The 26,566-nt window shown below is 40.1% G+C and overlaps 2 protein-coding genes and 1 long non-coding RNA gene across 5 annotated transcripts; 2 read left to right on the top strand and 1 right to left on the bottom strand.

Annotated features, from left to right (window-relative positions):
• Positions 1-73: 73 nt before the first annotated feature.
• Positions 74-19,716, top strand: LOC135583021 (protein BLISTER-like). Of its 2 annotated transcripts, XR_010479289.1 has the most exons (14): positions 74-461; positions 3,299-3,986; positions 4,096-4,661; positions 6,037-6,156; positions 6,281-6,346; positions 8,752-8,862; positions 13,417-13,493; positions 14,442-14,509; positions 15,682-15,795; positions 16,824-17,029; positions 17,169-17,237; positions 17,955-18,110; positions 18,298-18,435; positions 19,192-19,716. XR_010479289.1 is itself a non-coding variant. In XM_009418926.3 (13 exons), the coding sequence occupies exons 1-13, from the start codon at positions 384-386 to the stop codon at positions 18,376-18,378; spliced, it is 2,400 nt and encodes a 799-aa protein (XP_009417201.2). In that variant the 5' UTR covers positions 74-383; the 3' UTR covers positions 18,379-18,794. The 2 variants fall into 2 exon arrangements, 1 of the variants encoding a protein (XP_009417201.2); XM_009418926.3 differs by lacking the exon at positions 19,192-19,716 and having other exon boundaries at positions 18,298-18,794.
• On the bottom strand, positions 19,214-26,415 carry LOC135592909 (uncharacterized). Of its 2 annotated transcripts, none has more exons than XR_010479291.1 (5): positions 25,989-26,415; positions 25,764-25,895; positions 25,349-25,621; positions 21,878-25,262; positions 19,214-19,597 (listed from the first exon to the last, which is right to left on the bottom strand). It is a non-coding gene; the product is annotated as an uncharacterized LOC135592909 (long non-coding RNA). The 2 variants fall into 2 exon arrangements; XR_010479292.1 differs by having other exon boundaries at positions 19,214-19,594.
• LOC103997637 (LRR receptor-like serine/threonine-protein kinase GSO1) lies at positions 21,465-25,770 on the top strand. Its single transcript, XM_009418924.3, has 2 exons — positions 21,465-25,175; positions 25,249-25,770. The coding sequence occupies exons 1-2, from the start codon at positions 21,866-21,868 to the stop codon at positions 25,623-25,625; spliced, it is 3,687 nt and encodes a 1,228-aa protein (XP_009417199.2). The 5' UTR covers positions 21,465-21,865; the 3' UTR covers positions 25,626-25,770.
• Positions 26,416-26,566: the final 151 nt, after the last annotated feature.

Raw genomic sequence — 26,566 nt, 5'->3', positions numbered from 1 at the left:
AACCGAACCGGTTCGGTCCGGCATCGTAGTCTAAGCCGACCCTACCCACCTCCCCAACAGACGAGAAAAGAGGTAAAAATAGTAAGCAAAACGCGAGAGCGAGAGAGAGAGAGGAGATCGGAGAGATCTGTAAACAAAGACGCTCTCCCAAATCCGCTTCCCTCCTCAACCCTTCGCCGATCTCAGAGAGCTCGTTGCCTCGATCCTTCCGTGATCGCATGATTCCATTTCTTCGATTCGTGTGATCCCTCTGGAGATCCGATACTTTGAAGCTCCTCGCTCCTCCTCCTCAAAACAATATTTTTTCTTCTCGTCCTGGTCCCGGCGGACACCGGAATTGGGCATTCTAGGTGGATAAAAAGGGAGGAGGTAGGGTTTTCTCGATGGCTTCCGTGAAGGTCATGTCCAATTCAGTAGCCTCATCGCGCAAGCAAGGGCACCTCGAATTGGGCAAGAAGAAGGTATTGTTTGCGGCTGTCTTGGTTGATGTTTTGGATGTTTGTTTGCGAGATCCAGTTTCAAGAAATTGGAAATTGGGTTTTTTTTTTATCATTTAGTGTATCAAGAAACCTTCAACCTGTCATCTTTAAAATTAAAATTAGGGTATTTCGTGTACAGGAATCTTGTTTGAAACCTTGTAATCTTTTTATCAGGTATTTTTTGTATATCAAGAAACCTTCAACTTGTCAAGGTATTATTTGATCATTTAGTTTACTAGAGGAATCTTATTTGAGACCTTGTCATCTTTTTATTAGGAATTTTTTTTGTATCTCAAGAAACCTTCAACTTGTCAAGGTATTCTTTGATCATTTAGTTTACTTGGTGCTTTTAACAAGAATCTTGTCAAATCGTTGTTAGCATAGTTCACAGGCGAGACCGATCTTTTTGAATTCATGGAAGCAGCTTAAGGTCTAAGAGGGAAGCCCTTCAGAATGACAGTGCATTTCTTGTCTAAGGATAGGGAAAAGGACTTTCCTATATGTTCAGAAGAAATGTTCTTCAGTTGATGTGCACATACATTAAGCCATTGCTTGGTTGAGGTTAATCGCTTTTGGTTTGTTTGTTGATTGAAAATTTTGTTGGATGTTCTTTAAAAATGTGCATATCATTGTGAATGTGTAATACCTAATATACAATTATGTTGTGTCTTTTTCTGTTATTCTATAAAATTTAGGTTGTGAGATTATTCTTTTAATTAGATGGAGGAGTCAAACCATACTTTTCTTTGATGTTTTATTGCAATTTTTTTTTTGGACAAGCTTTTAAGAAAATTAACTAATTATTTTTAAAAAAGTTACTTCTCATTTTTTATTGTACTATACCTATGAAAAAAAATGAAAGCAAAAAAGTGCATGCCTCTTTGGCAAAGCTAGATGCCTATTGATGCATCCTATCTCACTGTTAGAAGTTGCGTGCAAGATCTAACTTCTTATCTTTTAAAGGCTGATCTACTTCAACTAATAGGAAGTTTACATTTCCATAAGAGAATCTGTGACCAACTAATAGAAGAAGGTGATGAAAGCAAAATGATTTGCAAGTAATTTTTGTATTCTGTTAGATCCCTTCTTGCAATATGGACTTCTTATCTTTTTGAGCTCCTTTCTTTTTTTTTTCCAATATTTCTTATGTCATTTTATTTTCTCATACCTCTATGCATATCCAAGTTCTTTGCGGTTATCTTTTTTTTTTTCCCTTTTTTGTTTTAGGTTGTCTGATATAAGATTTATTGGTTGGAGAGTAATGGAATTGTAAATCATACTTTGCATTTTGGTTTGGGAGTTAATACTTTAAACTGGGTTCTTTTTTTCTTGGGTTTTAGTACTCAAAAGGAGAAAGAAAAGGATAAAAACAAAAGGATGTTTTGTATTTTCTTTGAAACTTTTGAAACATTTGGTCTTGCATGTGACATTTACTAACCAACATGAAAAGTGGTGTTACTTGCATACCATAAATTGACTCCATATACTTTGGCATCATTAAAACTCTTGAGCTAATTCACAAGTTCATTGGACCTCAATAGGAGGATATTTTCGAGGATCACATGACTCCCTTTGATGGTCTCTTTAGTATGAATTAGTCAACTTGCAAGGTTTTTTGCAAGCTAATCAGATACTATCCAGACTCCTCTCAAGCTAGCAGAATATTATACTCTTTTTACATTGTTGAAAGGAAACAAACATTGTTGATTTTTCTTTGACATTTGGAAGAAAATAGAGCTCATTGCATTTTAACATTTTCTCCGATAGTTTTTAACCAAGATTTTTCTATGCTCTGTTTTGCGTTATCTTCTTGTTCTGCTTTCTCTTTGTCCTTTGATTTGATCAATGGTAGTCAGTATCAAAGTGCTTCTGTCCTTTTCTATGCTGCCTTATGGCCACCCTTGTCTCTCCCAATTGCTGCCCTAGCATAGTCTTTTTCAATACCCCATCTCTATATCCAACACGACTTCATTGCATCTTCTTCTCTGTGACTAAACATGCCTTATTGATCAAAGCTCATGGATCCATGTGGTCCAAACCAAGGATTTTAATTTTAATTTTGAATGGTACGGTCGCATAACTATGAGATGTCAGAAACCACAACAAATTCCAAGGTCAATGGTTGTTGAGAAGGGGGGGGACTAGATGGCCTAATGCTAGAATAGGAGAAGCAATATGAAAGATTGTGGGAAAAATATCAATTAAAACATTTATTGTTTCCTAGAGGGTGGAAGCCGAGAACCATTGTTTTACATCAACATGTTATTGCAATTTGAATTCTTGTAGGTAATACATTAACAAATATGAAAATCTAAGATGAGGTTTTTAATTTTGGGTACAAGACCATTCTGGTGGCTAGGAATGGTCTGATTAGTATTGGTGTGCCATGTGTCAGTACATTGATACACACCGAGTTTATAAAAAAGCCTGAAAAAAAGAAAAAAAAAGAAATAAGTCACTGTCTAGTACAAGCCTTGTACTAGGTGGTACAGGTCCTGTACGGGGCCTACTGTCCAGTTTACCCTGGTCTGCGTATAGGTAGGCTGTCGGACCGATAAATACCACATATACCAAACTGTTCCGGGCAGTATTACAAACTTAAGATATACACCGACTTGATGCTTAGCATACATATCACGTTTCTGTGTGTATATATGTCTGCATTGCATGTGTGATGCTTTGCACAATCTTCCAAGGTTACAGCTGGCATACTCTATGGTTTAACTCTTTCAGGTGCCCTTTATGTTTTTTACTTTTTGCTGGGTGAGAGTTTTAATGGAACTAACTTCTGATGTGAGTTATTTATTCGTTTTTAACAGTTGGAGGAGTTCCGGAAGAAAAAAGCTGCTAAACAGGTTGCATCTGTTGGACACTTGCAATCAACTGATGTAGACCAATATGAAAATTCTTCTAAAACTAATCAGCATAAGGAAGATGATTCTTCAGGTACAGGTGGCACAAATGTTGTCAAAACTTCTGGGGTTGTGATATCCTATGAAGATAAAGCAGTTAATTCTTCCCAAAACAGCGATGTTGATTTGTCAACTAGGATGCCTGTTAATTCTACTGCCTGGAACTATAACAATCATATATCACATGGTAATTCAGAGCAAGAAGCTGTTAAGGATAAAGTCCTCAGATTACCTGACAGCTCAACTTTTTCTGAATCGGCTAATGGTTATTATGACCACTGGAGAGAGAAAAATGAGCTTAGTGGTAACGAGGAATCAAAGGTTGGATCAGCTGATGGTTTTAAAGCAGATCAGCATATTGCTTTTGATCCAGATATCACAAAGCCATATATTGATGGGAATATCCATGGTCCAGGGTTTCATTTGCATAATGTTGAATCAGGTGATTTCGAGAACAGAGTTTCTTCCACAAGTCACATGCATGATAGGGATGTGTCAGGTGCTTATAATATGAGCACTCTTCCTGAAAAGTCGGAAAGTATTTCTGCAATGCACACCTTGGGTTATCCTAGTGCATCAACCAAGATATATGATGGTAATTAAGTTCCAACTTTCCATCACGCCTGTTAGAGCATCATTTTGCTATGAATTATATTTATATTCAGGGCTTCAGTTCTTAACAAAATAATTGTCTGCTTATGCAGTGGAGAAACCTTTTCAAATCAGCAACAAAGATAATCATGGTACTGCTAGTGCGGGAGGGAGGATAGCTGATGCCATTAGTCGTCGCCTTAATGTTGACAATTCAACTTGGCGTGCACCAGAATCTTTTTCTGCAGGCTTCAGTTCTGGTTTTGGAAGATCCTCTGGTGAAACTTTTCCTGTGACTAGCTATGGAACCACATTTGGTCGATCACGTCCATCATTTCTCGACTCACTTGGTGTGCCCAGAGTTTCTTCAATATCTAACGTTTCACATGGCGACCCTGATAGTATTGTTACACCTGTATCACTTGACAATTCAAAATTCCAGAACACAGAGGCTCAGTTATCAGCTTCCCTGCAGCAGCCATCTGCAGATAACTCCATGGAACAGTCACTTAGGTTGACAACTCTTGATTCCACTAGAGAAAAGCAATCATCTTTTAGCACTATCGGATTCTTTGATGAGGAGCAACAGCCGAAGCAGAGAGCAACAGATCAAGATATCCAGAGGGATCATGAGTTTCCATCTTTGAAAAAAGACGAAGATTTTGCTTCTTTGGAGCAGGTTATTTGATTCCATTCGTAGACATTATCTTGATAATCCTATTCTAAAGATAATATATTTTCTATCCTATTTTGACTAAGGCTTTTTTAAGAAAAACATGATTTAATTTTTTTAAAAGAATATGAAAGGTATGGTTATCAATTAAAAATCCTTTATCTGCCACCTTATGTGGTGTTACAATAAAAAATTAGTCTTAAGATGATCATAACTTGACGTTGATTTTAATGAAGAAAGATGAACTCATAATTTTAGCAATATTATGATCATTTTATTTTTCAGTTTCTATTGGTTTGATAATTTTGAATAGTGATGTATCAACTATCATCTGTGATACATGTTGTTATCATTCATAATATCTAGGTTGGTTTTATGACTGTAAATATAATAGAACCATGTTAACATATTTATGAACATGACATCTCGATAGAAACATATTATGGTAACTTAGGAGTGAATCAAGTCAGTGACAATGCATCATACACAATTTCAAATAATACATGTTTTCCTAATTTTTATACACAATATATGAAGTCTCAACAGCAACAAAACTCCACTCTATAAAATTTTCAAAGTTGTATCTTCATGTGATGATGGTAGACCTCATAGTATAATTGATAAGTTTATATTGAATTGTTCTATGGATCAGTGTCTCCTGGATGGTGCATGCGGATGAAGTCAGGAATATACTTGAGATAAGGAATGTTTAGATGGACAAGTATCAACATGCATTAATATTGTGTATGTTACCACTTTGATTTGGGGTAATTTGGGGTATACCCTTTACAAGGCAGTTTTTGTCTTGTTGTTCTATTGAAATAGTACATATTGCTGATGCCAAGAAGTGAGGGAGACAACGTCTTGTTATTTCCATGGCTCTATTGACCACAGAAGTCACAACTTTTCTGATTAAGGACTTCCACAAAGGAAAAAAGATCCTAGTAAACTGGAAGCGAAATTCTCACTCAAAATTTTATTAAAAATAATTTTAAATTTCATTCAAGCTATTAGGTTTTAGAAAAAAAAAAGCATAGCACTGGTTGATCCAGTAGAAAGCATAGGTTTTTTTCCCCATTAACTTGATCAAGCATGTTTTAATTGCAGTTGCTTTGTTTGTACTATTCTGATGGGAATATATCATAGGTCTTAAAACTTTACTTGATCATAAAATTTTTTTGTGGTGCTTGTTACTTATTTGGTACAATGTGATTGTCATAGTTATATAGCTAACTCAATTAGGATCCTTATGTTATTTTGCTTTTGAAATTTTTACAGTAATTATAAATGAATTTGCCATCATTAAATCTGTTTCTATTAATTTTTCTGTATGAAAATAGTTAATGTTCACTTCTCAGCAGTCATATTTTCTGTCTTACAGCATATTGAGGATTTAACTAAAGAAAAATTCTCGTTGCAACGGGCTTTACAGACAGCTCAAACACTAGCAGAGTCCTTAGCTGCAGAGAATTCATCATTAACTGATAGCTTTAACCAACAGGTGTGCTCTTTGACCATGGATTGGCAATTTCTCTGTATGCTAATGTCAAAGCTGTTTGTGTGAGAGTATTGGTTTTGCAAAAGACATTTTTAATCCAAGCCTGACATTTGGCTTGTTGCCTCAGGGGAAAGTAGTTAATCAGTTAAAATCTGACATGGAAAGGTTGCAGGAGGAGATCAAGGCTCAAATGGTTAGTCCTTTTACCTTAGGTGCATGATGTATCTTTTGTTTACTTCTTTCAGCATACTGTTAGCATGTAGATTGTTTAGTCATTCCTTTGCTGATGATAAAACAACTTATATTCAGCAGTTTAAACTTAAACAAAGTTCAATTATATATGATTTCCAAACTTTTGCTGGAAGGGGTTTGACGTAGGACAACCTGAAGGGTACTAACGATTAAGGTATTAGGAATAGTGTTGGTGGAAAACAAAAGGGACAAACTAAAGAGGGAGGAGTTGATTAACACATGCCTGATTAATAGGAAAATCAATTCAAAGAACGAAAACATAATTATTGAAATTTAAATACATACCAGGCTTGAGAAGAAACAAAGACAACAATGCTGCTCTTCTTGACTAGCTTTACTTAATCATGAGGCTAATCCACTAGTTTCTAGTGTCGTGTAGCTATTAGGTTCTCAGTAGTTTGGGGTTTTGTGTATCATGTATGGTCAAGTGAAGTATATGACAACAAGAATCTTAGAGCTTTAAGGATAATGTAATGGAGACTTTTAAATGGTACGATAATTAAGGAGAGAGGATAGCGCGATAAGGAATCAATAAATTTCTTAAATTCGCTCCAAGCCCTCATAATTTACTTTGAGAGGAAGATTGTGCCCTCAAACCACTCTCATACATAGTTGTTCATTCTCATTTATTATTCAATGTCTTAGTTACCATTCCTTTTCCCTTTTTAAAACTTTCTGTTAGTGATTTAAGAAGAAAGGAAATCACAAAAAAGTTTGGAGAAGTTAATTTTACAGATTTTTATTGACAAATTGTTTTTTTTTTTAAATGTATCAGATCAATAGACTTTTATCTTCAATAGACTTTTATCTTTGTAGAATGATGAATTATTTTTGTAGAGATGCAAGATTTGTAATCTTAAGTCAATATCAAAAAATGATTTCTTTCACTTTTTACCTCATTGGCTTTCTTTTTTCTCCTTGAGCCATCTAAGAAAGCTAAAGTAGCATTGGAGATGTTGCCATGTGGTATAGTAATTGCAATTTCACTTGGGTTGACTCGTATCTATCTGTATTTACCGATCCAAGCCCGAACTAAGATACTTACCACCTCTATTTTGGACAGCCCTGCTATAATAACTTTTGCTTCAAATAGGGCTCATTTTCATTAGCCCTCTTCTCTATATGCACAGAGCCTGAAATCACGAACCAACCACTGTCATACATCACTGTCCACCTCCCCCACACTGCACATCATTGACCTTGGGTATGCTTCCCACTCTTTCTCCTCCTGTTCCCCCACTACTGAAGGCCCTCTTCTCTGTATGTGTGGAGCATGAAATCACGAGCCAACCACTGCCGTTTACTGTTACCTACCTCCTTGCCACCCATCATGCATCGTTGATGTAGGGTATGCTTCCTCCCCTTCTCCTCATATTCCTTCTCCTCTTCCTTCACCATTTCCACTTTTTCCTTCCTCTTACATCACATCCTCCTCCATGCTTCGTCCTCCTGCTCTTCTTCTCTTCTCTTCCTCTACCGTGCCCTCGTCTTCTTTTCTTTTCTTCCTTCCTCTACTGCCTCCCTTCTTCCTTCCTCTTCCTCCATCGCCTCCTCTTCTTCCTTCCTCTGCTTCTTTCTTCCTCTTCTTCCTCTTCAGTACATATTGGTATACCATCTGCTGGCACACTAGTACCGGGAAGTATGTATTGGTCCAGCCAGGGATATATACAATACTATGGTAAAATATTGTAATCCTTGATGTGGTAATCCACATCAACTTCTGATTTGTTTTACGAAAACCCACTTTTAAGTACTACAATTATTACAAAAAGAGAACAAAAGGTTAAACTGAAAACATGTTTAATTGAACCTGAATCGAAGTTCATCACCAATCCAAAGTGATGCAGGTTGGCCTTTCTTTTTTCCTCTTAATGTAGAGTTGTTAGGTGCCTCAGTTTTCTTCAGGGCCATTTATAAAATAGTTGTATTGCAGATATTCAGATAGTTTCTGTCTCGCTTCCTCATGAGTTTGGGTTGAGAGACATTGGACCTGCTTGCAGTTCGAGATTCCAATATCGAACAAACAGCTGTGAACAGTTTATTATTAGTTCATTTATTAAATTGCAGAAAATTTTGCATAGCATGTCGTCACCTAGGAATTGGGATGTTGGTGATAAATGTCATGAAGTGAAGTCTCTGTTAGCAAGATAAATCTATATATTTTTTAGCATTTTTAAAATTTAGATTCTGCACTGACATGTATGCAAATTCAAACTGGTCATGTGGCTACCACTTATACTAGTCGTGGTTTCTATTACATGTGATATAACTTGTTACAACTGTGGTATATATTGGATGGTATTAGCAAATTGTGTTCACATTATTATCGACTTTGAATGTTAACAGCTTGCTTTCGAGTCTGTTAAGTTGGAGTATACAAATGCGCAGCTGGAATGCAATGCTGCTGATGAAAGAGCCAAACTACTTGCATCTGAAGTTATTAGCTTAGAAGAGAAGGTAGCTGATTGTTTGTTACTTTAGTGCTGATCTAAGAATTGATTATATTAACTTGACTTCTTAATCAAGACAACATTGTTTAGAATCTTGATATCTTTTCCAAAGAGATACTTCTTTTAATGTAGAGGATGTTTCTACAGCTTGATTTGTTTTCAACATTTCCTTTTTCTATTCATGTAAAGCAGGTTGAACGTGTGATTCTAGAATTCAGATTTGGTTTTTTGTTGCCTTGAATTAATCTGACAGTCAGACATTGATTGCTTAGTTTATCTAACGTCAATTTTTTTTTTTAATCCTATGATGTATGATACTGCATAATCCATTTGTCAACATGTACATATGTGGATTTTTTTTTGTTGGTTTTAGGTTCCTAAAGAGCAATGAAAGATATAAGAACTTTAAACATCTTTTAATGTGAACAAGATCTTTTGTGCTTTTTTACTTAGTCTTAAGGGTGATCCAGTGCATAAAGTTCCTGCAAATATGCAGGTTGGGCAGGTTCAAAGTATAGTGTATAACACCCCAGTTTAGTCCCATTTCAGAAGTGGGTAAATGCTTAAATTGACTTGTTAGGGATTGATGAATTTATTCCCATTAATTTAGGTTTAAACATTTTAGACCAATAGTTACAGCTCAACAAAGTTAATAAATTAATTATCTCATTGCAGACTTTCCTGGTAAGCAAAGAAGTCATTTTCATAAAAATGATGACGGTGCACACAGCTTCCACTAATGCGGCGTCAAGGAGGTTTTCTGCATGTAGCCTTGCTTTACAAGCAAAGAAGCTACTTTTGTGACTGAAATTCTAATCACTTAAGACTGCAAAAGAGCAATAACCATGATACTAAGGCTTTTTTTTTTTTTTATGTTCTTCATTTCTTCATTCGTTGTAACAGATTCTTATTCACAAATGTCAGAACATTAGTTACTGTGAGCAATTGAGGAACAATGTTCTGCAAGGGAGCCATGATATGCGACAGCTCCAATATGAGGCATAAAAAAATAAAAATCATAATTAAGAAGAGCAAACAGTTAAACATTGTAAAGATAAATAGATAGTGCAATGATCAAACAAAAGCTCCTAGTGATATTTTTATGTTCTCTAAAGCATTATTAAAGTGATAAGTCATAATATCAGTGTTAAATTATCATTGGCCATGTTTTATACTTTTAAAGATAATATGACAGTAGAAATGGTAGCAATGAGGAGGAAACATAAACCAAATACGTGACCATATGTTATGCTTATGCAAACTGCATGGTGCTTCCACAGATATATCTGGCTGCGTTTTCATGCATACAAAGGTTGCACAGGTGGCCACACATATATGTATGTGGCTGCAAATGGTTCATTTGCCATTTACCACCAAATATTGAGGGGGCATAGTAACTATTTGACAAGTCATGTGTTAGACTGTTAGTATTAGCTTTATCTTTCCATATTCTCAAAGAAACTTGAGGAAAGACCACGAGAATCTTTTCATGTGGATAAAATATGCCTTGTGATCTTTTTGGTGACAATATGCACTTTGACTGGCAGTATTTTCTCTATCATCTCTACTATCAGTGTTGTGGTGAGATTGTTTAGGGTTTTTGAAGTGTTCATTGTTTCAGATTGGTGTCGTGTGTGAAGTCACAATATCAATATAGTTAAGCTATCGTGAATTTGCACATTTGCTAATTAAAATAACAATTTCCTGAAAATATTATAGTTTGCGGACCTAGAGTTGTAATACTAATAAGCTAGATCCCAATTGAACTCGATCAGTGTCAATTATTTGAGGACACTTGTGGTCTTGCACATAGTTCGCATTATCGGTTTGTACCAATGTATCGACCAGTTGTCAGTATGGTATGCATCGAGCTACACTGATCCTCTGTTGGACAGGTACGTATTGCCCATCCAGAGCAGTATGCTTTGGTACATCAAACCTTGGTCTTGCAGGCACTCTCTCGTGTTTGGTGTCTTCATCCCTAAATTGGTTCACCAAAGGGGAGCTTTCCCCTTGGGTTTGTTTCTTTTGACAAAGTACCTTTCAATGATCATATTCTCAACACGTGTTTATTAAACTTCATAAAATCATCATTTTCTTTCATTAAAATTTTCTTATATTTGTTTGGCTTATTTATGAAACTTGATATGTGATTTGGCCTGGTTGACCTTGTCTAATCTTGTTTCCAATATATACTAATCTGGAAACAAATTTATTTATTTTTTCATATTTTATGTTGTAAATTCATGTTTGACAAGAACAATAAGGAGGACATACCACTAATAATATTTTTATCATATATCTTCATTTTCGGTGGGAAAAAAGTCTTAAAGTGAGTTTCCTATTGTTATTCAGTGAAACATGTGCAAACCAATATCTTTTAGGAATAGAAATTAACACAGTATGTCATGGACCCTATGAAAATAAGCACAAGCTAATCACATTTTTAAGTGTGTTGTTTTTTATCATGATGTGAGACCTTGTGTTGAGACTTGGGTAGAATTGGTATGTATTTTCTCGTACATCTTGGTATCATCAATATGATAATCCCTGGAATAAAGATCTTTTGGTGTCTTTACTCAAGTGTCGAGGAAGCCTACGTTTAAGGGCTTGTAGCACCATTGCAATATATGCTCCTTACGATATTTGTTCAATATTAGTTGTATTGTCGTTTCCCATTAAGTCCTATGTACCACAAGATGTCTTCACCTTTTTCCATCCTCACTTCTTTTCTTTACCCTTATCTTTTCTTTCCTTTTGCTTCATTTGTGTTGGACAAGAAGGCGATCTTAAAATTAGACTAGATAGTGGAAATGCATTTTCAGATATCGAATTTCATGATTTAAAGGGTAAAGTGCAACAATCAAGTAAAAAACTAGTCTTATATTTTATGTTTTGATTGTATGATTTTGATCAAGTGTTTGTTGATATAAATCAAACCTTTTTTTATGAAAAAGTTGCATGCTTCAAACACATCCAACAAATTTTCTAGTTTCATATATGTGCTCAGTGAGCAACTAATTAATGACAACTTGTGGGAATGAGGCTTCCGACATATTTCTTTAGCATAATATGTGATGCTCCTGTTTAATCCCCAAAGTAGAAGTGGAAAGATGAATGTGATTGTATATAGGCTAGATGATCCTACTTCTATAATATGAGCTTAAGCATATGGACAACATGGTCCTCAAGACTGAAAACAAGTTGGTTTATGGTAATTGAATAGTGAGGAACTCAAACTAGAAAAAATTGGCCATACAAAAAACTAGAGACACATCAGGGAGCAGTTGGGCTGGACCTCACATGCCATCTATTATGTATTCAAACTTGGGTCTTGATGAGAATGTTAGGTCTTGAGTGAGGCAGATTGTGAAAGCTCAATTTAGTTCTACATTGAGCTTAAACAGTATGAATCATGTGATTTTAGACCTACCAAGTTAGTGTGTGTGTTACAATCATGTAGTATTAGGCATGGTGAAGAGGAACAAGTATGAGAGGGTTAATTGCTGATGAGAGTAGGGGCATATCGTGACATAGAACTATCAGTTGGTTGGAACTTGTATTCCGCTTATTAGGTTTGATTTTTGGCTACAAGTTCGACTTTAAGCTTTGGTGAGCACATCAAACCTTAAAATGAGAGACTATGATACCCTAATTTAGTCTCATATGAAACAAACATTTTTTTTCATAGAATGACCTTCATACAAGTTCTCTAGTTTTAAAATGTGCCAAATCGAAATTTTGTGTTTGAAATGGTGTGATGAAAATCAGCGAAAATCGTGTGAACTTCCACTTTCGGTTGAGATTTACAACTATCGCGTTTCTTTATGAAATAATGTTCATACGATTTTTTTAGTGTTAAAATGTTGAGCTATGTCGAACTTTTGCTTTTCAAAGGGTATAAAATTGTGCACACCAGACACTTCAAATTTTGTCACTTCCAAATTTTCTCACCAAACAACATTCATTGTCTCCTTTTTTTGTGTAATGTCGTTCATATAGTTTCTTTTGGATTAAGATATGGTTTCTCTTGGATTAAGATGTTGTGCCAAGTCAAAATCTTACGTTTTTAAAATGGTTCGACCAGTTTTATCATTAGGTTTAATAAATCTAGAAAATTCATGTTCAAGTGACTTACATTTGTTAGGATTTCTAGTATGTGCTAGATATGGAGCTGATCTGTATTTTTGTGAAAGAAATTCAATTTGGTTACATAGATTAGTTTAAAGGATTTATCAGGCATTACGAGTGGCACCATGCCTTTTCGATTGTTGATTGACATGTATTATCGTATTAAGTAAACAAATGAAAAAAATCATATAAGATTGAGTTCTATGACATTTTTTGTTAATTTTGTTAAGAAGGCTGTGACTGGTCATTCCCTGTATTACATATTCCAGAATAACTTACTATGTCATCTATTTTCCTTTTCTTTCTAGCCTTTATTTGATGAGTAAAATCATTGCTAGTGTTGTTTTTTTCCAAACACTTATATACATTCATTGGTATCATCAACTTATTTCGCTAATCTATTTATGGTATAAACATAAACATTAAATAGGCACTAAGATTGAGGTCAAACGAGCTAAAGCTGGAAAAGCAATTGGAGAACTTGAATTCTGAGATTACATCATTCAAGTAAGTTCAGCTTTTGTTCGATTTATTTATTTATTCATTTTTGCTGATTATCAACCTCGTAGTCAAATTCTGATTTATGAGATGTTGATTTGATATGAGTCAGATGAGTGAGCAGTTATCTTGGAACAGATGTGAAAAATCAGAATACAAAGGCAATTATTGTATCATATTCAATGCTAAAGTTTCTTGTACTCCTCTAATTAAGTATGAGTCTATAAAAGTGCCTAATTTATAAACAATGCATGTGATATGTTCAAACATTTAACTGTGTAGTGTCCATCTTCTTTAAGAAGCATTTCATGTGATGGTTAATGAAAGGCGATATGAAGTCTTGTGTTGTTCATATTATTATGTTTTTTGTCATTAAAGTACCAAGGCTGTATGGCACTGATTTGTGTTTCCTTGAATCTGTTCCTATTTCTGATAAAATATTTCTGCAAGATTGTGTCTAATTTCTAAACCTTCAATTTGGTATTGCTAATTTTCTTATTGTCTTGCTAAAGCATTTAAACAATATGACTATATTTGTCTTTGCACTTGTACTTTTTTAACATCATAAAAATCGACAATAAGAAAATTAAGGGCTTTCTTTTTTTTGGCTCACTTATTACTTTTTAGCTAAATATGAGATTTATGAGTAAGCTTAATTTATCATATTTCTAAACAAAAGACTGATTGTTATTTCAATTTATAAGAAAAAAATTGAAAATTGTTTCTGTATAATTCTAGAAAAGATGTGAAGTCCTAATATACTCTTCATAGTGTATTCTGTAACAATCTAGGAAAGAGGGAATATGCTACTTTTCTTCCTGGAAAAAAAGTAATGAAAGAGGGCTGAAGATTCAAGATTTTTTCTGCTTTAAATAGTGAATGTACCTGGTTTCATGACATTCTTCATTACCATCATGGTACGCTAGGTAGCTTATGAGTATTCATTCATCTATACAGGCGTAAAGTTTCTGTTCTAGAGAAAGAGCGCCAAGATTTTCAGTCTACTGTTGATGCCCTACAAGAAGGTATGATATCTCTTCATCTATGTAGTCCTAGATTTACTAGTAATCTACAAGAAGGTATGATATTTTAACCTGATTGTAACTGGATCCAAGTCATCTAAGATGCTCTCTTGGGATCGTGTTGGGTGTCTTTTAAGAATTTTTACCCATAGGTGGGTGGGGTCCAGCTTGAGTTAAGTTTATGCTATCTTGAAAGTAATGTTCAACTTGAACTGACCTATCCATTTTTTATGCTCTTCAGGAAATACGAAGTGAAAAATATCTCAACTCGTTAAACTGGTCTACCTAATCCTATATAACCTGATCTCACCCAGTGTGGATCAGCCCTGATCAAGATATCTTGACCCATTAGTGAATCTGCTTAGGTTTGTGTCAGCTTTATAGGTCCTTAGTTTTCTTTCTTAACTTGAACTGACCCATCAACACTCCTCTCTGTTGTAATATGCATTATGGCTAAGTTCCTTATTCCTTCTGTTATTTTTCCTTAACTACGTCTTGCAGATTTAGCATGCACATTCACACTTTAGTTTGCTGATTCCCCAAATTTCAGAAGATGAGTTGGTGCAGAAATATTGGTATTCAGAGAAAATATGAGAGAGAGAGAGAGAGAGAGAGAGAGAGATTCATGTACCAATTTTCTATGTCAGCTCTCCAGGACACTCCCCTTGAACACCAACTGGTACTAATAATCTAAGATGACCTTTACCATGGAGAATATCAAGCCTTATATAACACAATCTTTGTCATGAGTGGAGCTTTTGCTGAGTGCCACACTTTTGGCCAGAAGACAGATTCAGAACAAAATAACTGGTTTGTTTTTGGCCAACTGAAATTACCCTCATCATGGTCTATATCTTGATTTTAGTGCTGTTGTACTCGTACCCGTACTGATCCAACCGATTGTTGAAACTGGTATAAAAAAGAAATTAAAATTTTTTGGATATGAAACCTTGGGCCTTTTGTTGAAAGTTGCTAGAAACATTTGGTGCTAATCTGTTGCAACGTTGGCTTCCAAATATTGTCTTTACATATTTATGTTCTTCTTTGTGTAGAAATATGCACATTTTCTTTAATGTTTTGTTTATTTACATGGCCTGTTGTCATGAAATCTCTTATTCAAGCTCATTTACATGTTATAAATGAAATCTATTTCTTATTGTGCTTGCATTAAACAGAGAAGAAAGTGTTGCAGTCTATGCTACGAAAGGCATCAACAGATGGAAAAACTAAGCATACAACGGAAATTTCTTCTATTAAACAAGATGCATCTACATCCACAGATGATTTAGGTATGAACTTTATGCTGTTCGTTAGGTTGATTCTTATGATATAAACTGTTCCATGAAATAGATATGGTTGGCTGGCAATACATTATGGTTTCTTGGCATAATGAATAATCAATGTAAAATCCACCAGTTGAGATTTTTTTTTTTAAGGACGATTTCCCTAGAAAATATCCACATTTTGGGTATTTCCCAAACAGTACCCCCATTTTGATTTTTTCAAATAATACCTCATAATTCAAAAACTATCCAAACTGCCCCTCTTCCACCTCCACTGTTGCCTCCGCTTCTGCCACCACTGCCGCTGCCAATTTGAGGATGGGAGGAGGAGGAGAGGGTGGGTGGTGGGGAAGAAGGGGAGAGGAGGAGGGTGAAAGACGGGCAGTGGGAGAGGAGGAGAGGGCGGGTGGCGGGCAAGGAGGGTTCGTGGAGGAGGGATAGTTTTGATATTTTTTGAATTAGGGGTATTGTTTGGAAAAAAAAAAGTCAAAATGGGGATACTGGTAGGGAAATTTTCAAAATGTGAGTATTTTCTAGGAAAATTGCCCTTTTTTTACTGATACTCCTAATGTAGTGAGTAGGATAACAAAGCATTAAATACTGTAATTTATGATTATGTTTGTACTTCTTAGAATATGATGCTGGCTTTCATATTCTGGGTACACAATTTGAACTACTCTACCTATAAATGTGCTACATTTTTTTTTATGCTGTCCTCAAATAGGCTTAATCCACAAAATCTTATGCTTGTGTTTTGAGGTTTTTCTTAGCATGTGTTAGATGCTGGAAGCAGATTTTCTTCATGGTAAAGTAGAAGAAATGACAATGAAAATAGTCCTTTATGGTTTGTCAGAGGTGTTGAATCAAGATTGAAAAATTTCTTAACGGGGTAGACAAAATGACTGAAGAATCATCCTTTAAATTTGTTAGTAGTTAAACTTGACCTAATTGTGGACCTTTAGGAAATATCTTCTTCTTTTAGTCATACAAGTTGCTTCAAGATTTTTTTAAACATATGTAGTTTGGTCCTCCAGATGTCAAAGATAATGAGAACAATGCTCAAGGAACAATGATGAACAGTGGCATAAATGCAATGCAAGATGTCGGACCATCTGCAGCTCTGTCTACTGTCACAGCCTCTTTCCTTGATGATAGAAGAATGGATCTTCCAGATGCACACATTGATCTGCCACAAGACCAGCTCAGAATGATTGAGAACATCAAGGCTTTGATATCTGAGGTTGGACTTCATTATAACTATTCTTCCTACATGTTTCTTTTTATAAAATAACTGCACATGGGCAGAATCCAATCTATGTAATTTTTTTTTAACTCTTCTCTCGTTTGATATACTAAATGGAGAGATTTATAAATTTCAGTTAGCAGTGGAGAAGGAAGAGCTGGTACAAGCATTGAGAATTGAGTCATCAAATTGTTCCAAACTCAAGGTAATGATGATTTCATATGACAAACAAAAGATTTGGTGATTTGTGACGACTAATGCAGTTAGTTTTTCAGAAAGGTGCTTAACTGAAATAGTCTGATGACACATTTCCAGTGTGACAATGAATACTGCAAAGCAATTAGTACCAACAAGTCTTAGTCAACATATAGTTTTGTAAACACTGCTATTGGACTCTCCTAATAAATTATAATACGTAGAACTTCAAACCAAATATAACAAAATCTGGCAAGAATCTCATTAATTTCTTGAAGGATTGAGTGGCAGTCTTGTAACTGTCCATAGTTGAAGAATTATAAAATGAACTTGACCTCGTATCATGCTTAGGCTCATGATGCTTCTTGTAGTGTTGATTATTATATATACTATTTGTTGAATTATGGGTTTAGGAAAGAGCATCCAACCCAACCCAGATCCAAATCACAAGGTTTGCTCATGCATTTTCGGAGGGGGACAATGCATGGATTTATTCGAGTGACAACATGCAAATGCTTGTTCAGATGATGAAATACAAAAAATTGCTGGATGCTTTTGGGGTTTTGTATCTGCAAATTTTCTTAATTTTGTTTGCACTATTGATTGGTAGCAATCATTATGGATCGATGAATTTCATCACTTGGAGAGTCTGTTATGCAACAGTTGACCATTTTCTTCCTTTCCAATGATTAATGTGTTTTTTGTCCTTTTGCCATGATTGCTGAAGGATTTGAACAAAGATTTGTCCCAGAAACTTGAGGCGCAAACACAGAGGTTAGAACTCTTGACCTCTCAAAGAATGGCTAACGAGAATGTCTTGGCAAAACCAATTGATATGCATAGCACACATGAAACGATGGAATATGCTGATGAGGGTGATGAGGTACTGCTAATCACCGATGTTGCTTCCTTTAATTGTTCAAGTTCTCCATTGCTTATCCAATTTCATATTACAAACTAGTCGACTTAATTCTTTTGTGTGTGTGTGTTGTCATCTTTGATAAAACAATCGTTTCTTTTGTTGATAAATTGGCCATCAAAGTTCCCTTAACAGAGCATCTTTCTTTTAGGTGGTTGAGAGAGTGTTGGGTTGGATAATGAAGCTCTTCCCTGGAGGTCCAGCGAAGCGTCGGACCAGCAAGCTTCTCTGATGTTGAGAATGATGGAATTGTTGAACCGTCTTTACTATCTCCTAGTGTTATATTGAGGTACTCAACATGTACATGCTCCGCTAGTTTGTAGCCATTCTTTTTTTACGCTTTTTTGGGGATAGGAAAAGAAAATTGGAGGTATTTCTTCCATAATTACGCGTGGAAATTAAGGCATAGAGCCATCACATTATTTTTCTATTGTGCTCCTTGTTGGCTCTCGTTGGTGGTTGGGATGGGGGGAGGGGGGGGGTAAGGGAGGGGTGGACATATGAGAAGCAACTGTTGTATTAGCTCTGTTCTAAGTTCTTCCCATTTTTTATTTTTGTTTGCGGCTCATTGCAGTGAAGTGTAACCCACCATATGCATATCGAATATACTGTTATACTGATCTTGTTAAATTGATTTATAGTTTGAAACGAGAATATGTTGAAACTTGATAGTCTCTCTCTCTCTCTCTGGAAGGTTTGAAGGTTATTCTATGGGTCTTGCACATTACGCGAAGGATTTGTTGTGTTCTTTTAGCTTGCTATATAATGGACATTATACTTGCATTATTTGCTTAATTGCTTTGTGGGTTTTATCAGCTAAAAACTCTAATAAGAAACATGTAAACCGAATAATGTGGTTGAGCAAAGTAAAGTTTGAAAGGTTCATGTAAGCATTATGGTCGTTGGTGTATCGTATGCAGACCGCTATGGTGATCATGGCAAGTATTTGGTGTGGATGAATAATGGCAAGTATAAGGAAAATGTGAATTATTATTATTGTTATTGTTGTTCTTGTTGTAGTAATATTATGTATGCTTTATTCTAGGCACCAAGAAGTGCACAAGGGATGAAAACAAGAGACAAGAAATGCACCAAGTTGCTGAGCCCAAGTGTCCAAACAAGAGACGAGAAAGCTGAAACTCCTTCAATTTATCTACTCAGTGAATGAAGAAGGAACGAGCCACCCACAGTTGTTTTTGTCGCGTCTCAAAGGAGCCAACCACCACCAGCATTTGAAGTCAAGATTGTGCAGACTCTTTTCATGGCCTCATGTGACTCGCAATGGAGGTCGGCCATGCTTTGCCATGGCTCATACCGTGAGCCAAAGGTAGCGGTGACATCAAACCACAAAAGCCTGCTTCCTGCCCAATAATAATGTGTGCCGAGTTCACATGTGACTCGCCGAGTTTCTCGTCTTGTTCCTCGCCATCACTGAACTAAAGCTTGTCCTGCTGCGTCGGACATTGAAGACGCAGTCGGAGTTAAAACTGTTGGGTCCATGTGTAACTAGAAGTGAGAAAACAATAACTTTGGTGCTCTACCCGATCATACATACATATTAATTCCTCAAGGCTATATTTCTGCTTGTTTTTTTCTTTTCCCACCCCCTCAGACAAACGACAGATAAGATCGTTGAGACATTGCAATAGAATGTCTTCCCGGAGGCAGAAGCATATTCTACGTCCTTACGACGTTACAACGTGATGTCTCACTGACCGCGTTGAGATGAGAAAGAGCCAAATCTGGTGAGGTAGCATGTTGACCTCAGTGCCATCCTTCTCGTTGTCCTTTGGTCATGTAAGATGTCTAAGCTGTTCATTGCTTTTACTAAATGCAAGCGATCTAAGCAATTATTGACTAAACAATCTGTAGTAGATGCAGGATGCCCGTATTCTTAAGTTCCAAATCAGCAGGGATGAAACTAGTTAGGATGTCATGTGTCATGCACAAAAGGTGTTAGTCCAAGTGTCACTGTTCAGATTTTGCCAGCGATGGCAGCTGGTGGTAAGACCTCTCTCTCTCTCTCTCTTTCTTGTTCATATGATCATATCATGGAAGGCATTTTGCCCAAAGGCCATATCCTCAACAATTCTCTACATGATAGAGCAAGACTAGGAAGAGCAACTCGTTGAACACGAAAGGGGCTCAAATCATTGAGAAAGCAAGCACAAAAGAAACTTAGGGGGGGGAGCCAAAGAGGGGTGGTTTACCAAATAGTAGGAGGCTTAATGACCACCAAAGTCATGTAGAATTTAGAAGACTACTCCCCCACCATAAGAGCTCCTTATCCAATCCTCCATGTCCTATCACACGCATGAATAGAGATCATGGCCATATTATATTGCAGCAATCACTAATTGAGTCGTTGCTGCATTTCTCCTGCTTCTCCACTAGAGGAGAAAGAGTGGGCACTAAAAGACAGCTGGGTTTGGTGATTATGTTCCGATGCCCTATTAGTTTGCAAGAGAGAGAGAGAGAAGCAGACACGCAAAGGAACAGGAATAACGCAGAAGAATTGACTAGGGCACTGACTGGGTGGTTTGATCAACCCCGTGACCCTAAATGCCATTCTTCCGAGTTGTTAAAGAATCAACAACAGCTGCATAAACATCGAGTAAAGGCGACAAGTTTCTGAGATGCTGCTGCATCACCACAACATCATCAGGACCTGCCCATAGTCCGTAGGACCTAAGAGTTCTAGCTGCAGGAGGCAAGGTGGATGATGATGCAAAGGAGGCAGTGTGGTAAAGGCAGGAGGATGAGGAGGAAGGGGGTTTAATCGGACGGATGAGTTCTGGAATCTAACATGTCATTCCATTTCTTTGATGAGAGTCAACTGTTGGGCGGCAGGATAGCAAACTCGGTAAACCAATAATAATAATTGGTGAGATTGAAAGCGTGAAACTGGTGCAGGTTGTATGGAGTAGAAATCATGAGCATGTTGGTATGGAGGAATTAAGCTGCTGTGACTACCGGCACAGGTATGTGCTTGTGTTGAAATATATCTCTTCATTTGGAAATGTAACCTCAACATGCAGGTCTTTCTTTAGAACCAGAAGATGATAGATGTTGTGTACCGACGACGGTCCGTTTCCTATCCCTTCTCTCAGATATCTCCTCTCTTGGGGGGCCCCGCACAGAGCATGTCCGTGAGGCAGCCACATAGGATGAGTTGGATCTCTTGGGAGGCAGATTCGGTCGCAAAACTAACACAACAAGTGAATGCGGTGTCAACATGTCCTATTGATGGAGCCCCAACTGCTTCCTTTTCCAAACCCAACCCACGAAGCCAACCCCACACGCTCCATCAACCTTACCCTCCGATTTGATGACACCACCCCCTCGTCTCCTCCCAAACCCCAGCTTCTGTGTTCCCTTGCCATCGCCGCAGGTCTCTCTCTCTCTCTCTCTGTCTATCTCCGATGAAAAGTCCCAAAAGGCCATTTGCTAAGGTTGCCTCACAAGACCCATCTCTCTCTCCTCTTTAATCTCTCCATTTCCCCAAACTACACGCAGCCCAACGCAGAACTCCACAGGACAATAACAACTCGAAACACCCCTGTCAGGCACTCAGCATTCCTGATCCCATGCATGCATGCATGCATGAGTCTCGCCAACATCCTCCTCTACTCTTCTTCCTCCTCTTCTTCTTCTTCTTCTTACCACTACTGCTGCTATCAGTGCTCTATTCAGATAACGACAGTAACTAAAGTGTAGAGATGGATAAGTACCAGAGGATGATGCTGGTTGTTCTCCTGGTGGTCGTCATCTCTTTCGTGCCCCCTTTGGCTCTTGGCCGGCACTTGGACTCGGTGGACATGGAAGTTCTTCTGGAGGTGAAGAAATCGTTCACGGAGGACCTGCGGCAGGTGCTCGACGACTGGAGCTCGGATAACCCGGACCACTGCTCTTGGACTGGTGTCACCTGCAACCTGGACTCCGCGGTGGTGGCGCTCAACCTCTCCTCCTCGTCCTTGGCCGGCTCCCTCTCCCCTTCCATCGGCCGGCTGAGCCGACTCGCCACCCTCGACCTCTCCACCAATCGCCTCACAGGTACCATCCCGAGCCAGCTCGCCAGGCTTTCCGCTCTGACCACACTCTTCCTCTATTCCAACCGCCTCTCGGGCACGATGCCCCCTTCACTCGGCTCGCTCTCCGGCCTCCGAGTCGTCCGGCTCGGCGATAACCCAGGCCTGTCCGGGCCGATTCCGGGCTCGTTCGGCGACCTTCGGAACCTGACCACCCTCGCCCTGGCCCTCTGCAACCTCTCCGGCCCCATTCCGAGTCGACTCGGCCGGCTGACTCAGCTCCACAACCTGGTCCTCCAACAGAACCAGCTAGAGGGCTCTATCCCTCCGGAGGTCGGCAATTTGGATAATCTCCAGATCCTAAACCTGGCCGACAATTTGCTCGGGGGAGAAATACCGAGTCAACTCGGCGAGCTGAGCCAACTCACCTACCTCAACCTGATGTCCAACCAGCTCGAAGGGACCATTCCAAGTTCTCTCGGCAAACTATCCGGCCTTCGCAATCTGGACTTGTCGATGAACCAGCTCGAAGGCGAGCTCCCGGCTGAGCTCGGACAACTCAATGAACTCAATTATCTAGTCTTGTCCAACAATAAGCTCTCTGGCCACCTGCCGGAGAACCTCTGCCTGAATGCGACGAAATTAGAGCACTTGTTCCTGTCTGGCAACAACTTCACCGGTCGAATTCCAGCCAGCATAGTCCAATGCCGGTCCTTGACGCAATTGGATTTGGCGAACAACAGCTTCACCGGCGCGATCCCCGTCGAACTCGGCGAGCTTGCCAATCTTACTGATCTCTTGCTCAATAACAACAGCCTCTGGGGTTCGATTCCTAGCGAATTCGGCAACCTCAGCAACCTTCAGACGCTGGCTCTCTACCACAATGAGTTGCGAGGCGGACTGCCGGAGGAGATCGGCAAGTTGCAGCAGCTTCAGATACTTTATCTCTACGAGAACCAGCTGTCCGGCGAGATCCCGCCGGCGATCGGGAACTGTTCGAGCTTGCAAATGATCGACTTCTACGGGAACCAGTTTTCCGGCAGCATTCCGGCGTCGATCGGGCGGCTGGAGCAGCTGAGTTTCGTGCACCTGAGGCAGAACGACCTCTCCGGTGAGATCCCCGCGTCATTAGGAAGGTGCCGGCAGCTCACGATTCTCGACTTGGCCGACAACCGGCTCTCTGGCGGGATTCCTGCGACCTTAGGTCTCCTGCAATCGCTCCAGCAGCTCATGCTGTACAACAATTCGCTCGAAGGAAGCATCCCGGAAGAGATGTTCGATTGCCGGAATATCACCAGAGTGAACCTGTCCAACAACCGGTTCAACGGAAGCATCCTCCCGCTATGCGGATCGAGCTCGCTCCTGTCGTTCGATCTCACCAACAACTCATTCAACCTCGAGATTCCGGCGCAGCTGGGGAACTCGCCGGCGCTCGAGAGGATTCGACTCGGGAGTAACAGGCTGGTTGGGGAGATCCCGCCGATGCTCGGAGAAATCGGCGCTCTCTCGCTTTTGGATCTGTCGAGCAATTCGCTGACCGGAGTGATACCGGAGGAACTGGCGTCATGCAAGAATCTCACCCACATTGTTCTGAACAATAACCAGCTCACTGGAGTCATCCCGACGTGGGTCGGAAGCTTGCCGCAGCTGGGGGAGCTCAAGCTCTCTTCGAACAGATTCTTTGGGCCTCTTCCTATCGAGCTCTTCAATTGCTCCAAGCTACTGAAGCTGTCTCTCGATGATAACTCATTGAATGGTTCGCTCCCGAGCGAAGTCGGCAAGCTTGCGTCTCTGAATGTACTCGACTTTGCTCGCAACCAGCTTTCTGGAGGAATCCCTGCTTCCATAGGGAGGCTAAGCAAGCTTTATGAGCTCCGGTTGTCGCACAATCTGTTCTCGGGGCCGATCCTGATGGAGCTCGGACAACTGCAGGAGCTACAGAGTGCGTTGGACCTCAGCTTCAACGACCTCAGTGGTGAGATTCCATCGTCCCTCGCGTCGCTTGCTAAGCTCGAAGATCTCAACCTCTCACACAATTCGCTGGCGGGAGAGGTGCCGCGACAAATAGGTGAAATGAGCAGCTTGGTGGAGCTCGACCTCTCGCACAACGATCTGCAGGGGCAACTGGATGAGCGATTCGCCCGCTGGCCGCCGCAGTCCTTCGCCGCCAACCTTGCACTCTGCGGGTATCCTCTCCCACCGTGCGGCGTTGCGCGGTCCGCCCACCACCGCTCCACGTCAAGCTCTGCGGCTGTAGCCGCGATCTCTGCCTCCGTGACGCTGGTGATCATTCTCCTCCTGATCGCCGCGGTGATATGGATCAGAAGGTGGTGTACGAAGAGAACGATTGAGGTCAATTGCACGTACTCCTCGAGGAGTACTTCGCAGGCTCACAGAGAACTGATCATGAAGGCGTCCCGGAGGCGGGAGCTAAAATGGGACGCAATCATGGAAGCAACGTGCAACCTGAGCGACGAGTTCGTCATCGGCTCAGGCGGGTCGGGCACCGTCTACAGAGCCGAATTGCCGTCCGGCGAGACAGTGGCCGTGAAGAAGATTCTGCACCAGCACAGGGAATCTCTGTTGCAGGACAAGAGCTTCGTGAGAGAGGTGAAAATACTAGGCCGGATCAGGCACCGGCACTTTGTGAAGCTGCTGGGGTTCCTCAGCAGCAACGACGGGGAGCATCTGTTGGTCTACGAGTACATGGAGAATGGCAGCTTGTGGGATTGGCTGCACAAGCCGGGAGTGAGCCAGAAGAGGAAGCGAGAGCTGAATTGGGAGGCCAGGTTGAAGATTGCGATCGGCCTCGCCAAAGGAGTGGAGTACCTGCACCATGACTGCGTTCCGAGGATCGTTCACAGGGACATCAAGTCCAGCAATGTGCTGCTGGACGGCGACATGGAGGCGCATCTCGGAGACTTCGGGCTGGCCAAGGCGGTCACGGACGGCACCGAGACTGGCTCCTGCTTCGCCGGATCATATGGCTACATGGCTCCAGGTATTTTGTCGAATACCTGGCCACCACGGTCACTGTTGCATCGACTAAACTTCCATTGCTGCTATATGTGCAGAATATGCGTACTCCCTGAAGGCGACAGAGAAGAGCGATGTGTATAGCATGGGAATAGTTCTCATGGAGCTAGTGAGCGGGTTGATGCCGACGGATCGTACCTTCGGAGGAGACATGGATATGGTGAGGTGGGTGCAGTCTCGAGTTGCGTCGGCGTCTTCGTCGTCGGTGGCGGAGCGGGAGGAGTTGCTGGATCCTGCTCTGAGGCTGCTGGCATCGCACGGGGAGTCGTCCATGTACGATGTGCTGGATGTGGCCTTGCAATGCACCAGGACGACTCCCGCCGAGCGGCCCAGCTCGCGGCACGTCTCGGATCGGCTGCTCCGCATTTCGCTGAAGATTCACAGGGCGGGCTCTGGAAAGAAAACTGCAGTCTAAACATTCTGATGAGGAATTAGATGACGATGATGATGAGTTGTTTTGGTTGAGAACTACTACAAGCATTAATCTTCCAATCTTTTACCGTGCATAACACATTGTTTGTAATACTATAGAACAGGAATTTGCGAAACGAACCTCGATTAACTCGAGTGACTTCATCAGCAATTCCAAGAATCGATCGATAAGATCTCCAAAGCAACTTTGCGCCGTGCTCAGCCACCCACCGATTTACGCCTGAAACTGCCATCAGGAACACTCCGGTGGAATCTACAATTAGGTTTTCAGATTCGACGCTTCAAGCCAGTGAATTAATCGGAGAAAGAAGGCTAAAAGGGGACGGGACAGGTGCAAGAAACGGACCGAAGTCGGTGGCCATGGCCTTGTCGAGCGTCTCGTCCGGTTTTACGAACTGGTTGACGAAGACGAGCCCCGGCCGCGTCCCCAGCACGTGCTTCCATGGATTCTGCAATGTACCGTAGAACCGATGGAACCCACCCATCAAGAACTCAAGAACAAGAAATCGGGAAAGAAGATTAGGGTTTGGCGACGTCCTCCTTGATTGAGCTTCTTGTCCGGTTTCACGACCAGGTTGACGAAGACGGCTCCCGGCCCTCTCCCCATCACGGGCTTCCATGGATTCCGCAATATACCGTAGAACCGATCGATCCCATCCATCAAGAACTCAAGAACAAGAAATCGGGAAAGAGGAATAGGGTTTCGCTCTCGAACGCCCTGCGCAATCTCCCACCATCGTCGTCGTCGTCGTCGCCGTCGCCGTCGTCTCTCTCTCCTCTCTCTCTGAGAATAATGGGTTGATGGGCCATCTCCTGGTCTTGGGTTTTCTATTAGACTTAATGGTTGAGCCTGGGCCTGTGCAATGCCCAATCAGATAACTCATCGTGTTTGTTTGCAATTGAGCCCTCGTTCTTGTAAGTAAT

This window comes from Musa acuminata, chromosome BXJ1-9 (genome assembly GCF_036884655.1).
Source record: "Musa acuminata AAA Group cultivar baxijiao chromosome BXJ1-9, Cavendish_Baxijiao_AAA, whole genome shotgun sequence".
Taxonomy (NCBI): Eukaryota; Viridiplantae; Streptophyta; class Magnoliopsida; order Zingiberales; family Musaceae; genus Musa; species Musa acuminata.
The sequence above is the reverse complement of the archived record's forward strand: the minus strand, read 5'-3'. Positions and strand labels throughout refer to the sequence as shown.